Source organism: Hemicordylus capensis, chromosome 15 (assembly GCF_027244095.1).
Source record: "Hemicordylus capensis ecotype Gifberg chromosome 15, rHemCap1.1.pri, whole genome shotgun sequence".
NCBI classification, from domain to species: domain Eukaryota; kingdom Metazoa; phylum Chordata; class Lepidosauria; order Squamata; family Cordylidae; genus Hemicordylus; species Hemicordylus capensis.
In genome coordinates this window covers 20,082,606-20,099,401 of record NC_069671.1, presented here as the reverse complement: position 1 = coordinate 20,099,401, position 16,796 = coordinate 20,082,606, and the positions used below count along the sequence as shown (strand labels likewise).

General features: G+C 54.6%; 2 protein-coding genes across 5 annotated transcripts in view; one reads left to right on the top strand and one right to left on the bottom strand.

Moving 5' to 3' along the window:
- Window positions 1-5,039, top strand: part of MYO1H (myosin IH) — a 35,379-nt gene extending 30,340 nt beyond the window's left edge. For all 3 annotated transcript variants that reach the window (XM_053280422.1, XM_053280421.1, XM_053280423.1), the window contains exons 25-32: window positions 28-111; window positions 481-574; window positions 1,374-1,429; window positions 1,623-1,758; window positions 1,872-1,942; window positions 3,089-3,186; window positions 3,790-3,889; window positions 4,252-5,039. In XM_053280422.1, the coding sequence (XP_053136397.1) occupies window positions 28-111; window positions 481-574; window positions 1,374-1,429; window positions 1,623-1,758; window positions 1,872-1,942; window positions 3,089-3,186; window positions 3,790-3,889; window positions 4,252-4,275 (663 nt within the window). In that variant the 3' untranslated portion in view covers window positions 4,276-5,039. The remainder of the gene's footprint in view (window positions 1-27; window positions 112-480; window positions 575-1,373; window positions 1,430-1,622; window positions 1,759-1,871; window positions 1,943-3,088; window positions 3,187-3,789; window positions 3,890-4,251) is intronic.
- Window positions 5,040-7,063: 2,024 nt separating this feature from the next.
- KCTD10 (potassium channel tetramerization domain containing 10) lies at window positions 7,064-16,742 on the bottom strand. 2 transcript variants are annotated; one of them, XM_053279810.1, is made up of 7 exons: window positions 16,544-16,742; window positions 14,052-14,265; window positions 12,416-12,585; window positions 12,153-12,242; window positions 11,849-11,901; window positions 11,081-11,276; window positions 7,064-10,329 (listed from the first exon to the last, which is right to left on the bottom strand). In XM_053279810.1, the coding sequence occupies exons 1-7, from the start codon at window positions 16,544-16,546 to the stop codon at window positions 10,111-10,113; spliced, it is 945 nt and encodes a 314-aa protein (XP_053135785.1). In that variant the 5' UTR covers window positions 16,547-16,742; the 3' UTR covers window positions 7,064-10,110. The 2 variants fall into 2 exon arrangements, with proteins under 2 accessions (XP_053135785.1, XP_053135787.1); XM_053279812.1 differs by having other exon boundaries at window positions 12,153-12,239; window positions 16,544-16,739.
- Between the last annotated feature and the right edge of the window lie 54 nt (window positions 16,743-16,796).

The window sequence follows — 16,796 nt, the reverse complement described above, 5'->3', positions numbered from 1 at the left end:
ATGACCGTTTCTTCTCCTTCAATGCAGACGTCTGAGCTTCTGAAGAAGCTCTGTATAAGGAATCTGGTACGGAAATACTGTCGTAGCATCACAGCGGAGAGGAAAGCCCAGGTAATGTCTGCATTTGGGAGTGGCCTGGTGCTTCCAAAAGGAGAGAAGTACCAGCTGTATGACCATCTCGGCTTGGTCAGAATGTTTCCTGTGTTGCCGATGGCTCCACTTAAAACTGTAAACTGCAGCTTGTTTGTTAGACAGGAAAATAGCTTTGGAAAAAAAGGATGGCTAAATAAAAAGGGGGAAATTAGTGTATGGGCTTAAAGCCGCCCTTTGATGCAGAACTCGGTCCTCTTCATCGGAGAGACGTGAGTGCTGGCTGCAGCTAAAAGGCGCTCCCGGACCGACCTCTTTCCCAGGCAATGCTTATGATTTTCCTCCGTCAAAGTACTAGAAGGCCTGTTGCTTTGTCTCCCTCCGAAACAGCTGGACCAGAAAGTGGTGACCAGCGCCATCTTCTGTGGGAAGAAGGAGCGCTATGCCGAGAGTGTACCCGTGCCCTTTGCTGACACCAGGCTGCGTGAGTGAGCCAGGCGGGGGCAGAGAGTTGCATCGTGGCTTGGCTCTGAGCGGGGGGGGGGGAGTGTCTCTCTTCTGGGGCTCTGAAACTGCAAGCCCAAACTCTGCTCCATGGCCCCCAGCAGAAGAAGGGGTCTTGTGGTTCACCTGCCTTGGCAAGAGGGAGTGAAGGGGCCGCCTGTTGCTAGCCCTGCCAAGGGAGGGTGTAGACTGCAGCAGGGAGAAGCAGGAGCACGCTCTCTGCAGACCCCGCCACCCACCCACCCACCCACCCACCGCCTCCCTTCCTTGTCCTTTAGGCTTGCTGCAAGAACTCTGTTGGTGTTCCCTAGCACCAGCATGTTCAGGGGGCTTCTGATCCTGATGGGGGAATATAGCTATGCAGGCTAGTTGCTATTGGCAGCTCCATTATCCATCAATTTGTCTTTTAGAACCATCTAGATGGGTGGCCCTCGCCGCATCTGGTGGCAGTGAATTCTATAGTTTAACTACACCTTGTGTCAAGAAGCACTTTCTTTTGTCTGTCCTTGCTTTACTGACTTCAACTAACGAGGGAGAGTGGGGAGAACAGTGTATGTGCGTGCATGTACGCACACACGGGGGGACATAACCATGGCATGGCCAGTGTGTGTGCCTTGTGGGGTGGGTGTCCTTGTGATGGAGAGAGCGAGAGCTAACCGAAGGCCCCTTGGCACCCAGGGGTGGGCCGGGGACTCCTATAGGCGGCATGTGCCTTGCGTGGCCTCGTCCCTCCTCGCTCCTGGAGGGAGCTGTGACTCCTGTTCTTGTTTCGTTCCTAGAGGAGAATGAACTGAGCCCCAAAGTCCTGCAGATGATTCGCCACGAGAAGGTGAAGGTGAGGAGGCAGGGGTGGGTGGGCGGGTGGGGCTGAGCCCAAGGCGGCTGCTGTCACCTCCTAGAGTAGTGCCTGCCGCCCCCCCCCCGACTGCCATCTATCCTGCCTTGAAGCCAGGGGGTAGGGGTGGTGGTGGGGATTGCTAAAGCTGCATTCCTCAGGCCACCCCAAGTTCTCCTGTGGTCACTTCCAGTATGTTACCTCCGTGGTCAAGTATGACCGGAAAGGCTTCAAGCCCAGAGAACGGCTGCTGGTCTTGACTCGCATAGCAGGCTACATCTTGGAGGCAGCCAAGATCAAGCAGAAGATTGAGTATGCAGCCATCAAAGGTATCTCTCCCAGGGGGGGTCTCTGCCCTCGCCCCAGACTGATTCCCCACTTCCCCAGGTGGCCTCTAGGTTTTATTTTGCACTGACCTCTCCCCTGGTTGATGTTCCCCGAGGTATTTCTGCCAGCAGCCTGAGTGACGGGATTTTGGTCATCCATCTCCCAGACGACACGAAGCAGAAGGAGGTAACTGCATTTCGTGGCTCTTTCCACTGAGAGGCAAAGAGGGAAGTGAGAAGCCTGAGCTTTGCAGGGAGCTTATGGTGGATTCTCTTTGAGTCTGGGATGCCTCTCAAAGCTCTGGTCCTCAAGAGAGCTGGTCTTGTGGGGGAAGCAGGACTTGTCCCTTTGCAGGGACAAAGCAGGGTCTGCCCTGGCTTGCATTTGGATGGGAGGCTACATCTGTGAGCAGCACTGTAACTTATTCCCCCCGAGGCGGGGGGGGGGGGGCGATGGGGCCACTCTGGGAAGAGCACCTGCCTGCTTACATGCAGAAGGCCAACGAGGCTGGTCACCCTTGATAACTGGGCAAAGAGGCACCTTTTTAATGTGGTGTTTCTCTTTATTGAGCAGGGGGAGAGCAACTGGCCCTCTCCACCCCCAGCACAGCACCTCCAGTGACTGTTGCTGGTGTCTGTCTTGGGTTTCTTTTTAGATTGTGAGCCCTTTGGGGACAGGGTTCCATCTTATTTATTTATTATTTATTTATTTCTCTGGAAACTTTTGTTGAAAAGTGGCCTATAAGTATTTGTTGTTTTTGTTGGTTCCAACAAGTTCCTTCCCTGGCAGCATCTCCAAGAGAGGGTTGGGAGAGACTCCTGCCTGCAGCCTTGGAGAAGCCGCTGCCAGTCTGGGTGGACAATACTGAGCAAGATGGACCAGGGGTCTGACTCGGCAGAAGGCAGCTTCCGATGAGTCATGTGTGGTTTCAGTGACAGAGTCCGCATCAACTTCCATAGGAATAAAACCATAGATCTGATGCATTTGGATTTTTAAATGTGGAATGTCTGTCTTCACAGGCACCGTCTCGGGGTCAAACCACACGTGGCCACCTTGGGTCCCCAGACGTTCTTGGACTACAACTCCCAGCATCCCCAGGCCCAATGGCCTGCGAGAGTTGTAGTCCAAGAACACAGACTGGGGACAGAAGGCTGGGAACCCTGGTGTGGCCAAGCCCTGTGGCTGGAGCGCTCAATGCACTTTTCTCGGAGGAGAGGCCACAGGGGCCCCCATCCGGATTGATGCAGCAGCGTGGGCGGACGGGGGTCCCTCCACGTGGCTTCCCTAACTGCAGTTGCCCCCTGCCGACGCTGCTGCTGCTGCTGCTTGCAGGGAGACGTGGTCCTGCACTGTGAGCACATCTTTGAAACCGTCACGAAGCTCTGCATGCTGGCAAAGAAGGAGGATGTGGTCTCTGTGGCCGAGGGGAGGTGAGTGCCCGGCCGGGGGCTGCTTTGGCAAGAGGAGAAGCTGCTCGGACTAGGCCTCTGCTCCTTGGGCCAGCTGGCCTCACAGAACCGCTTCGCACCCTCCAGTTCGGACTTCCACGCTGGGCTTATCAAGTCAGTCGGGGTGGAGGGGGATGGGTGTCTGGGTGGCCTCTTGCATGACAGCGGGGTCCGCTTTTTGGCTTCACCCTGGCGGCCTCTCATGCCTGGATCTCCCCCCAGGATTCCCCCTTGACTCTTCCTCAGTTTCTCCCTCCCCAAGAGGGAATGGCAGGTGGAAGACCCAGGGGCTGGCTGAGAGCAAAAACACCAGCCTGCAAGAGTCTGCTTTCCGTGGACAGAGCCGTAGAAGTCCTTAAACAGTGATTCGGTTCTAAGAGGGGCAATGACCCAGCCAGTTCTGTAGGGTCAAACATCTCCCCCTCCCCCCTCTCAGGCCCTTGTGACTGGAGTAGTGCCCCACTGCAAGGGCTGTGTCTGCTCAGTCCTTGTCCAGTCTCCTCAGAAGTCAGCCCGTTCCCTGGTCCTGGAAGCTGCCACGACAGGCAGGGGCTGAGTGGCCACCTCCCCTCTGCTCTCTTGCAGCCTCCAGTTCCAACTCGGTGCTGGGAAAGAAGGGACCATTATTTTCACCGCTGGGAAGGAGTCTCGGATCTACAGGGCCCCCAATGGACAACTCATAGTGGTAAGTCCCAGGGTCCTTGTCGGGGAGGGAACCACACCCCCTTTTTGCTGGTAAAAAGTGGACTTGTTGAACGGATAGAAACCCACAAGCAAGCAGGGCTCTAGGATAACGTCCTTACCTTCTTGTTGCCCTGGCACCTGGGGATCAGGTATACTGCCTCTGAACATGGAGGTTCCAGCTAGCTAGTACAGCTGTTGATGGGCCTGTCCGTGATAAAGCCAACTGGGTCAGCGGCTTCTGCCACCCCGTTATGGTCTTGTTATATCAGAGGAACATTTTCTGTTTGGGAGAAACTATGACATAACAAAGGAACTTGGAGGAAATGACCTAAAAGCAACCTTCTTAATGTTTAAATTCAAAAGGTATCGCCCAAGATAAAGTCCTGATGGGAACCCACGTTCACGCTTTGCCTGTTCCCGTGTCTGCCTGGAAAAGCAAGCCGCCCAGGGGGGAGAGCTGCCATCTGTCAATCGACCCAGTGAGGATTTGGATGCTTTTGAGGGGGGTCCTGATGCAGAAGACGGCTGCCGTTGGGGCCCACCTGTGTTTTAAGACTTTCCTTTTTTAAAAAAGTAGCCACACGCACCCCAACTATCTAGCTGGTAATATAGATCCCTTTGCTGGCCCTCATGAACACCCCCAGGAAGTGAAGTTCAAATCATTAAGGCTGCGTTTCTGTGGTGATGCCTCTCTAACCACGTCCACAACGGCTTCAAATCTAGCTGTGCTTAAATTCACGCTTCTGATTCTTAAAAAAAAAAGGAAATCCTTCAGCCAAAACTTCTAGTGGAGGATCATAGCCAGGGCTCAACTGACCTCCGGAGCCAGTAGCGGAAGGGATAAAGCTCGATTCTACGGTCTGGGAGAAGTTTCCTTGCTTCCAAGGACAATATGCATTCTGGACAGTCGGATGAAGGGTGCAGCTGGTTGCCACAATCCTTCATTCTGCTGGACCCCATTTTGGAGGGTGGAAGCCTCAAGCATAGCTGGCCCCTGTATTGGTTGCTTGCGGAGGGTGGGGGGCAGCTCATATGGGTGGGAGGGAGAGAGTTCTGTGCTGGGAGCTGTCTGTGCCTCCACTCTCCTCTCTGTCTTCGTGGAGCCTGTGTTTGCAAGTGCTGATTACAATAAAAAGATGGAAGGAAGAGGACTGCCTTTGAACCGTCTCGTCTCCAAGAAGTGGGCGTTTGGCCCACTGGGAAGCCTCCACCTCTGCCTGGGTCTGCAAACCAGTTTGGGGCATCAGCTGGTCTTGTGGCCACGAGCAGGAATGGTCCCCTTTGCTAAACAGGCTCTGCCTTGGTTTGCATTTAGATGGGAGACATGTGGGTGCTGGAAGCGATTCCCCTTCAGGCAGGCCAGTGGGGCTGATGGGAGTTGTCATCCAGCAACATCTGGGGATCTAAGGCACCCTCTGCCTTAGAGGGCGAGGCCATCGCTCTGTAGCAGAAGGTTCAGTCCCGGGCGGCAGCATCTCCAGTTAGGGCTGGGAGTCACCCCTTCCTGGAGCCTTGGAGAAGCTGCTGCCAGTCTGTGTAGACAATACTGAGCGAGAGGGACCAAGGGTCTGACTCCATATATGGCAGCTTCCTATGTACTTGGAATGTCCTCTAAAAAATACAGTGGGGGGGGGGGATGCAAACTTCTCCCCAGCATATTCTGGTGTTAAAAGTGCCTTTGGCTAACTTAAGGGCCAAACTGGCTATCCGTGGACCGTTGGGATGTATTTATTTTGCACAAACTAAACAAATAGACAAATACTTCCAATTATGCAATTGACTAGCAGGATGAGGTAAAGTCATTTGGCATAGATTTCTGGTGTATTTTCAACTCTAGGTAAAATATATATACCACAGATAAAGACACAAACTCCTGCTCTGGAGGGAGGAGACTGCAGACACCCAGGGGAGGGGTGCCAGAGGGGGGTCTGGGGAGGCTTTGCTGGTGCCTCAAGGGGCTCTAGGCTGCCCCTTAGCACTGCTGCTTGGGGGCAGGGCCCCATTTCGTAGACCCAGGCGTGCCTGTGCATGACGGGCGGAGAAGGAAAACTGGTGGCTTCCCCTCTCCCTACCCGGTGTAGCTTCTCGGAGCTTTCCATTTGTACCATGCATGCTGGAAGGGGCAGCACTGTTACCCCCACAGACATGCAACCCCCCCCCCAAGTTATGAAAACTAAAAGTCGAAAAGCATCTTGAAGCCCCAAGACGACAGTTGGGTACCTTCTTAAACCTCCTGAGCGATGGCACAACAGGGAAATGACTTGACTCGCACGCCAGAGGTTGCTGCTTCGACTCCTATTGGGCAGCAGCAACGATAGAGGACGATGCTGAAAGGCATCATACTGTGCGGGACGAGGCCATGGTCAACCCCTCCTGTGTTCTACCAAAGACAACCACAGGGCTAGTCTGTGGGCGCCAGGAGTCGACACCGACTCAACAGCACACATGTTACCTTTATAATGGGATGTTTGAGCTTCCAATAGGGAAGCACAGACTGACTCAATTGCTGCAGGGAAGGTCTCTTCTGATGGTCTGTCTTCCGTACAAGGTCCTTTGGTGGGTTTGTGGAACAAAATACCGACTATGTAGGTGGTGGGTTGGAGTATGGAGTGCAGTGTTTCAGGCTGGAGAAGGGGTCTCAGGCCTGAACAGCATGGGCCCTTGAACCTCTGCATGGCTTGCAGCTCAGTGGGCGCTGTCCCACCCACGATATCCCTGCCAGCCACAGGTCTTTTCTTTAGTGGAACATCCAAGGGTGTGCAAAACAGATCTGTATATCAGAGAACACCTGAGAGAAGCCCAGGGCCCCCACCCAACACTCCTCCTGGGGAACATCTGCTCAGCAGGGAGTCGACAGAAGGCCCCAGAGCCAGGGGAAGCTGGAAGCGCTGGGGGGGGGGCACCCCTTGGGAGGACTCAGCAGGCAGCCCGCCCTCTGCCGCCTGGTAAGAGGGCCAAGGGGACTCCTGGGCTGTCCGGGAGAATGGAAAGGCCTTCCTCTTGTGCAGGCCAAAGTGGCCAGTGCAGCCCTGGAGCAATGCTGGGAAGGGCTCACAGGGTGCTGTGTGGGCCAAGCTCTGTGGGGATGGAGATGGGCCGAGGCCCCTCTCTCCAGCTAGGCCAAGCTAAAGGCCCCAAAGGGTGTCTCTTAAAAAAAATCTACCGAACCAGACAATGAAAATAGAAAGAGCTTTATTTTTTTGCTTGGCAAAGATGCCACGAAGAACTAATCATCTAAAAACAGTGATCTTGCAATAAGTCTTTTTGCATTAGAAATACCTTTAAAATGAAAATATATTATGTAAAACTTGAAATCTAGTCTCTCTTAAAAATCCAGACGCCCCCTCGCTTGGCCTGTGCCTAAACCGGGCACTGACCGAGCTGCCCTCTCCCCCCCCCCTCGCCCCCCTTCGCTGCAGAGATGTGCAGCTGGGCTCCTAAACCATAGAGGAGGTGGAGCTCCCCCCCCCCCGCCCCGCAGTCATTGATGCTGGCTCCTTGACTCCTCCCAACTCCTCCAGGGTTAATGGGGGAAGCTGAGCTTTCTTCAGGCACCTCCTCTGGCCCTAGAAGCTCTGCAAAGTGCCCCCCCTCCTGAAGAGCATTTCAAAGGGGGGGGGTGTCCCTCTATGCAACAAAGAGAGGAAAGGCAGCGCACCCCACCCTTCCTCTAGGCGAGAGGAAGGGTGGCTGCCTACTTGTTTCTAAGGCAAGACGAAATACCGGCAGCACACCCACGGCTGGGGGGCCTCAGAGGAAAGGCTGGGTCAGCAGGTGGCTCCCTTCGCTGAGTACGGGAGGCCCACATTGGCCAATGTCCTGCAGCTGGGCAACGTAGATCCGACCTCATTATACACAGTTTAAAAAAAATACTAAACTCACCTATCTGTGGTTTCTGGGTGGCCAGAAATGACCCTCCAAGGTAATTTCCAGCCACTGTTTTGCTGAATTGAGCCATTTTGTGGCCAAAAAAAAAAAGCCCTGCAATTTTTTTGTAGAAAATCAACAATGGGGTTTTTCATGGGCATTGCTGAACAGCTGGAACCCATAGTACAGCACTTTATTTCTGCCTTTCAAAGCCTTTTTTCACCTCCAGGAACCTATCCCCATGGCTTCAAGGTCTCATTAGCCACAGCTGTAGGCAAGAACAGAACCCCATGGAGAACAAGGGCCACCTGCAATGGAAGTCAACCCTGGTCCACAGGGGTTTGTCTGTGGGTGGGCCCCATGGCCTCCCAGGGTGAGAAACCCAGCTCCTTGAGTGGCACTTTCTTACTCCTGGCAAGCACAGATCTTCCAACTTCCAGCTCCTCATGAGGACTAGAATCCTTCTACAACACAGCGCAGCACAGCTTTCTGGAGAGTGAAGCCTGACAAGCACTAGTCAGTCTATCACTACCTCCAGAGGCACTCATTTTGTTCTTGGTCCTAAGCCCCAAAGTGTGAGGAGGAGCCTGAATACTTTTCCTTTAATGCCTTTCACTAAAACAAAAATGCATACTGTGGTTCTCCTCTATACTGATAAAGATGACGACATACGGTCAGTGGATTTTCCTTTAAGGTATGGCGATGAAGAGTTCTTTGAGCACAACCATTTACAAGAGTGTCAGGCGAAGACTGTGGCATACTGAGCAAGGAGAGTTATGTCGGAATCGGGCTCAAATGCATTCTGAAAGGCAGAGCTCAGTCAACACGATGCCATTTGGTTTTGAAACTTCGACACTAATCCACACTGCCTGCCTCTTTGACATTTCAAGGTGCACAAGCCATCCCAGGAGGAGAGCAGCACACAGTCCAAGGGTCCTTTTCAAGGCAAAGGTTGCCACAACGGCTGCATGAATGGCAGAGAACAATTTGTTAGGTGGCGGCTAACCAAGTTTTATTAGGAAGAGGACGGAAGGGTGGCTGTGCTGCAGAAGGAGCTCAATGGGCCTCTGGAATGCGGCACAGAAGTCGCTCAGCTTTTCCATTTCACTGGAACACTCTGAAGCTTGATCTTTGGATTTCCTGCTACTGACATGATTGCATTCTTGCCCCCAGAATCCCTGCCTCATTCCACAGTCACTCTCTTCTCTCAGTTTTGCAGCTCCTGCACATACAGAGAGCCCAGCTCTGCCCCCCACCTGAGCCAGGCAGGTAGAAACTGCTTAAAGCAGCCAAGCACTGGGGGTGGGATAGAGGCTGGTGGGCTGTATTCCACCCCCTCCATCCTTCTGGTGGAAAACCAGCCGCCCTTCACCACAACCTTATTGACAAACACAGATTTAATAGATATGCAGCTGCCTCACACTAGCTCAGCCTTCTAAAAAATAATAATCCAGCCTCCTACTCCCTAAACTAATCTTTGCTCAGAAGAGGTGGACAGAGAACTCTGAAATGCCCCCTTAACCATGGTCTAGATACAACTGTGGGAGAGAGACTGGAGAGCTGTAGAAAGAGGACCTCTTGGACTCTGCCCAAAAGACACAGGGTCACACAACAAATGGTTTCACCAACAGGGAGGAGGGAGTGGCTAAGGCAACGGGCTGGGGTTGCAGGTGCATTGCCCCAAAGAGCCAGGAGGGGGGGGTTCTCCAGGGGTTTCTGTGGGGCAGCTGCCCTGAAGCATCAGGGTCCCACCCAGCCCTCTTTTCCTTCCCTTCTCTGCTCCAACATCAGCCAACCAAGTCACTCCCACCACACCCTCTAATTAGAAGTTTACCAGCTCAGAAGAAAGCGAGGAGAGGCAGGAGGCAGCTCTCCTGCAGAAGGCAAAAAAGAGGGGCTTCCACTGCACACCTGCATCACAGCACATGAAGGAAGAGGCAGCTCCTGCCTCATGTGGAATCTTCCAGGAGGAGGGCAAGGAGGACAGGCCTGCTAACCAAGCTGCCCCCCATCCCCTTCTTTGGATTTGGGTGGGACGGTAAAACGACACCAGGGTCATCCTAGTGACACAGGCGCGAGACATGTACGGGGGAGTCTTTTCTGAAGCTCAGGAACACTGGAGTCAAAATGAGCACTGGAAAAAACGAGAAAGTTGATCCCCAAGCTGTTGGTCAAATCTGCAGAATTGGGGTGGAACTGGACATCTCATGGACGTGAACCATAAAACGACTTGTTAAATAAAGATGAAGGAAGACGGACCTCCTGGAATACAAGTTAAGTGCCTGGCTGTGGCTGGAGTGACCCTGGGCAGCAGTTTCCCAGCTGAGGGCTGGCCTGGTCTCTCGGCCACCTCTCTCACTGATGGAGGTGAGCACGGTCATCTGGGCGCTTAATGTGAATCCTGCGGACACGCTCAATGCGCTCTCGCTCCTCATCCTCGTCCAGGTGGTGTGAGCGGCCAGCTGCCCCTCCGGTGGCTTCCAGCAGTGCGTTGTCGGGACCTCGCCCATCCTGGGATTCGTAGAGGAGGATGTTCAAGGTCTCCTCGTAGATGCGGGCTTCTGGAAACTCAACCTGGGCACCCCAGACAGATGGCGGTTAGACATGTCCTGCTGCCTAGTTCACCCTCCTTGGCCAGAGCCATTTGGCAGTGGCAGATGGCAAAGTCCTTCCTCTGCTCCAGGAAGCAGAGGACTTTCCAGCGGGACAGGAAGCTAAAGACACATGTTGCATTTCTGCAGCCTCAAGCCCAACACTCGACAGAAGGGAAAAAAGCCAGAGAGTGCTTCTGAGACGCCAAGTACTCAAGAGATCACCTCCTCCTCTGCAGGTCAATGAGTTCGACACAATCGCCAGCCCCACCATGCAGCATTAGCCTCACAGGTCCCCACCCATCCCCAACCGAACATCCCTTATTTGGCTGGCCCAGAATTGTCCACACTGACTGGAAGCTCCCCAGACATGGAGGTGCGGGTGCCTCTTTCTCCAGACCCACTCTTGGGAAACATGGCCTCCACCTTCTCCTGTGTTCCCAGTTCAGGAACGCAGGAAGCCGCCTTACACTGACTCAGACCCTTGGCCCATCCAGCCCAGGAATGCCTGTACCGACTGGCAGTCGCTCACCAAGGTCTGGGCAGGAACCCCTCCCGCCCCAACAGGAGATGCAGCCAGGGAGTGAAGCCGGGACCGTCTGCATGCAAAACAGAGGCTGAGCGATGCCCCGGCCCCCAAACGTGCATTTTCGCTCACACGTCCTTCCCTGCCCTCTGAAGCATTATGCTGTCGGCTACAAAAGGATTCTGAACAGCCAGCTGGAGAGACGCACCTTGGTCTGTTTTTTCTCAGTGGCATACACGATGGACGTGCAGCACACCTCTGCAATCTTGCGTCCCTGGCCGTAGAAGGACCAGCAGCAGATCTCGTCCCCGATGACATCCTTGATGAAGAGCACGCGCCCGTTGAACCGCAGCGACAGCTTGTCAAAGAGTTCGATGTTCTTCAGCATGTTGTCGTCGGAGTTGCTGAAAGGAGCCAAGCAGGTGCCAGTTGTGCCAATGCAATGGATAAAGCTGCGCTCTGTGAGGGGGCTGCAGCTCAGAAGCCCCCCATTCCGCCCCTGCTGGACTTCCCAAAAGCAACCGGCAGGCTGCAGCTCACGGGCGGGGCACACCAGCGCTGCAATCCACACCCCGCCTGCAGCCACAGTCGAGGTGCTTTGTATGGGTTCCATTTCTACTCCGCTTTGATCTGTGGTGGTGTGGATTCCAGAAGCAAGGTAGGAGGAGAGGAGTGAGTGTGTGGGAGCTGGGTAGGATGCCTTTATGTCCACCCTTGGCAAAATGCTGGGGGCAGAAGGGTCTTGTGCCTGTCTCTTTAGGGCCATGGAGACAGCCTTCCTGCCTGCTTCACTGCCAGAAATATACCCTGGAATGCCAGCATCAGATTCCTAGAGCCCCAGTGGAAGAGGTTTCCAGACCTGACTTCCACAGGAATTTCCACCTGCCTCTTATGCAAAAGCGTATTCCTTTCTTTCCCCTGCCCAGCCTCCTGGGCCAAAACCCATTCTAGATCTAAAAGAGAAAATATCTTTTACCTGGTGTAGGAGTATTTGTTGTTACTTCTGTTATAAAGCAGCTTGACAGCTGGCTGCAGAAAAAGCACAAGGAACGAAGGGGCCCTTCAGTGCTTGGTTCTGTTTCAATCCCGCTGCTCCTCTAAGGAGCCCAGAGTCACCCCGTGAGTTTCAGGGCAGCAGCTTGGGGATGTGAACTCGGGTCTCCCCAGTCCTAGCCCTACACCCTGCTGCTCTATAGCCCAGCTCAAAGCAGCTGCCTCTTTGGCAGCTGGTGGTTGGGGCAGGGGGACAAGGAGGGGGGCCCACCCAGAGAGCAGCTCACCTTATTGGAAGTGGCAATCAGCTTTTGCTCTTCCTTGGGGGACGTGACGATGGGCACCTTGCAGAAGGGCTCATAGAAATCCTTGTTCTGCTGAAACAAGAGTGCCAATCAGGACGCAATAAAGCGGGAGGGAAGCCAGCTTGTTCCAGCGTCTTTACTCTCCTCGTGCACCCCTGGGAGGACACCGGCGTGTGCCCCTCCAGTGAAATCAGAACTGGGAGTGACAGGAGGCGGCTGGCACAGGGGCCCAAGATGATGCCCACCTGTAGGGCAGCCTGGCACTCATCCACCAGGCCCTGCACCAGGTAATACTTGGCCTCTGCCAGCAGCTCTTCGATCTCCCTCCGGCTCTCCGGGAGCGGCACAGCACCGTCACGCAGGTAGTTCAAGATGGTTCCAAAATGCTTCCCGCAGCGATCAATCAGAATCCAACCTGGGAAAGGGGAGAGCGAAGAGCACCGTAGGCCGACATGAGTGGGGGAAGAGGCGGAGCGGGGAGGGGGCCGGCAAGACCGTGTGCGCTCTTTCCGCACTGGTAGTAGGACCAGGGGCGCAGCTATCACTGAGCGAAAGGGTTCAAAGAACACGCCCCCCCCCAGCTCCGGAGGGCCCTCCAGCTCCACCCCTCGCTATGTTCTTCATTACCTCCCTCACTCTGGGGGGCTGTCAGAGAGAGGGATGAACACGGCCCCCTCTCCTCTAGCTACACCCCTGAGTTAGGACTGCTCACAAGCCAAGACTGGAGGGTCACTTCACTAGGACTAGTGAAAGGGAAGGCCAGGAAGGCTGGCCCGGGCCAGGCCGGCAGAGAGGGCAAGCTTTCTAGGATGTTGATTAGGAAGTGAAAGATCTGACAAGAATTTGAGAAGGGGTGGTCCAACGCAAATGGTTTGGAAACACCAGATCTGCCTTCCTCCACCCCTTCCTTAGTTTGCGGATGTTCCATCATGACCAGCCTAGGAATCTTTGGCCAGGCAGTCTAGTGAAAATGCTTGCAGGCCAGTCACTCTGGGTGCTTGATTCACAGAGGTAGGCTTGCGTGCCCAACTGGCCTCCTGGTGACCCTGGGCAAGCGGGCTGTCCAAGCTGCCACTTTCCACACGTTGAAGGAATGCCTGTAATGGCGCTAGAGGTTAGTGTGTTCTTGACGGAGCCTCCTGACAGCGACTGGCAAAGTCCATGGCTCTGTGAGATCTGTTTCTGGACGCCGCCTTCCCACTTCAACCTGCAGCTGATACAAGGCAGCCGGCCTGAGCAGCTCTGAACAGGGCCAGCATCTGGCACCACAGTGCGTGAGGCTCCTTACACTAACCAGAGGCCACTTTATGGGCTGAGAGACAAGAATGCATGGGAGGGAGGGGGAGAGAGGACAGCTGGTGTGGGAAGGAATCTTGTTTTTGACAAATAAGGGCAACGCCAGTCCAAGAATGCACTGTGGGTCTTAAGTTAATGGCATTACTGCTCCAAGCCGATTACACCGTTCGCTCTCCGAGAGGCAGAGCTCTGCACAATGGCTTCTCACAGAGAATTGATATTTTTCAGTCCCACACTACTCATATCTGTCATCCTCCTCCCCTCTCTCCCAATTCAGAATCAGAGCAGGGAAGATCCCAGGGTCCTCCTAGCCCTAACAAGCACTCCCAGTTCTTCACAAACTTAGAAACAACTCCCGAGGGGCCTTCTGGAGAGCTGCCCACAAGCCTGTTCTCTTTCACAGCATCTCGTTTGCACAGTGGACTTGGCATGGCAACCTGGAGGGATTAGGAAACCTGGACCTGCAGTCAAGCTGCTCCTCCAAAACATTTGCCTGGTCACTTGACCAACTGAAGCTCCAATTAACACCCCAGGCCAAGCGATGCTGCCCGCCTGCCCCCGCCAGCCAGCCAGGAGGCCCTGTACCTTCGCTGTCGGTGAGGACCTCCATCCGGCCACTGAACATGGCCTTCAGCATGGTGTCCTGCTTGGTCAGCGTCTGCATGGTGGTGTAGTAGAGGGCCCCACCAATGTTCAGCTTGACGTACTTGGAGCTCGGGCTGGCGCCTTTGAAGGAGGTGGTGCGAGTCGCGGCTGCTGGCACGGCTGTGCTCACCACCGTTTCTCCAGACATCTCTTCCTGCAACAGCGAGAAGTGGCCCACACGGCCCCTTTTGTGACCCATCCTGTCAAGCAGCAGACTGAAGAAGGGACTCCCACCTCCCCAACATGTCCGTTTTCTGTGGACAGGGAATCTCTTCCTATGGACAATCTCCTTTCATGAGCAAAGATATTCCCTGCGCAGTTTCCTTGTGTACTCTGAAGGGGGAGTCAGGAAGAAGCTGAGCACCTTGGCTACTGCTTGTGAGGAAGAGGAGTCTGTCTCAGGCCGGGATGCATGTCGTCTATGAGCAGGCTTCTACAAACCCACTTGCCAGCTGGCCAGTGGTGAGTGCCTCCAGCCCTCTGGCAAGCAGGACACCCATAACCACACAGATCTCTTCCCCAGGTTTCATTCCCAATGCTATTTCTGAGAAGGCTACTATTAATGGCTTTTCTATCAATGGCTACTAGTCTGGTGGCCCCAGGCCACCTCCAGATGCCTCTAAATCCCAGTTGCAGGGGAGCAACAGCAGAAGAGGGAGAGAATGCCCTCACCTCTTGCCTGTGGGCTTCCCAGAGGCATCTGGTGGGCTGCTGTGGAAAACAGGAAGCTGGGCTAGATGGGCCTTGGGCCTGATCCCGCAGGGCAGTTCTTATGCTCTTAATCCTTTCTGAGCAACTAGAGAGCGCTCCCACTGTTTCTTAGCATCCCCATATCTCAGTGCAAAGGACAGAAGACCTGCTTCTCTCCTAAGCTCTCTGCCTATTTGGCAGAAAAGGATCCAAGGGAAGAGAGACGATTAGTGGTGACAGGCCTGCTCAACTTTAGCCCTCCAGCTGTTTTTGGACTACACCCCCCATGATCCCCATCCACAGTGGCCAACAGCCAGGGATTATGGGAGGTGTAGGCCAACACCTGCAGGAGGGCCGAAGTTGAGCAGGCCTGCCAGCCAGCAACCACCTGAGAGCATGTGCCCACCTTAACACTGCCCACAGTTTAAGGAGACAAATCAGGTATTGAAAACACAAACCCTCTTGCCAGGTAATGGATGGCAGCAAGAGCTCTCTTATAAATCCAGCCCAGAGACCTATGAAAGATGCTTCTAAAGCTTTCTGTGATGGGGGTGTGTGTGTCCTTTAGGGTAGCAATTACAATATGAAGCTGCATCTGACTCACGGACCTTGCACGGAGGAAATAAATTAATAATGACATTCAGGCCATTGGAGCTGAACGTTTCATGTGGGATCAGTTACCACTTAAGGTGACTCCAATGGCCAAGTTGTCATTTTAGCGAGCCCAGACATCAACACACACACACCCCAGCCCCACTGAGACACATTTGGGATAAAAACCATCCCACAGCAACAGAAGGTGCAGGATAAGAAGAAAAAGCTTGGCCGCGTTTCTGTATTCTGCGGCTCATCTGCTCTGCCTAGGTATTCCTGGCACAGCCAAACTAGCACCACTATCAGGCTCCTGTGTGGTGCTCCGATTACTCAGAGCAGGTCCCACGCAGAGAGGATCCGGGGTGACCTTCACACTGTCAGTTTCATGGAGAACTTATTTTCTTTATATTTTAAAACTTGTGCTCTGCTCCGTAACACATTTGCCCTTCAACGCAAGCCTTCATCCGAGAGCTCAGAAAAGACATCCCAAGAAGATTCTGTAGAGTGGCCCATGCCCAGGCGGGGCAGTTTGGGTACACTCACGAGCGCTGCCCTAAAACCTCTCTGGGATCCTCGCAGTCCAGCATCTAATCAGAAGCCTCCCATTCCTTGGACATCCTTTCAGAATCTCCCTCCCTCCCTCCCTCCCTCCCTCCCTGGGCTGGAATAAATGGGAGCTTGAGCCTCTTGCTCAACTGGGGCTGGATCACAGCCAGAAGCCCAAATTGAAACAAACAGGGGAAAGGACCCTGAGGGACACCCCCCCCCACGGCGTCCCACAAATGCCTTCAGCCCCACTCCAACCTGGGCCACCCCACCACAGGGCCCCCCTCACAATCTTCCTCCCTCCAACAACTGCTGTGGGGGGGGGGTCCCTTGCCCCCTTCCAGGCTTCTTGACCCCAACATCCCACCTCCCCAGCAAAAAAGGGGCATGAGCCATCCCTGAGAGACCCTGCCCTAAGTGGCCCCTCCTTCAAGAGCCCCCCCCCCCCAACTGGACCCCACTCCCCAAGGCCTCACAATGCCCCCTCTCCCCCCTTCGGCAATTGGGGGGGCTGTTTGCCCTCCTCCTCCCCCCCGTGTTCCCGATGCGCCCCCCATAACTTGGGCGCGTGGTTTCTCCCCCACCCCCTGCTGGGTGCTCACCATGAAGGGGCCCCGGGCGAGCCCTCCCCGCTCAGCGAAGGTTCCTATTACTGGAAGATGGGGGGCGGGGAAGGGAAGCAACGGGATATGACGCAGATGGGAGGGGGCGTGTCCCAGGACTCTTCTCCAGCCCCGCCCGCTCCCCGCCGCCCATCTGCCTTTGAGGCTCCTTCCGTTCCCTCCTCCCCAGCCGAGGAAGGAGTAGTCGGAACCGGAAAGGGGCGGAACCCGAGCGGCTTGGTTCTGTGAGTTG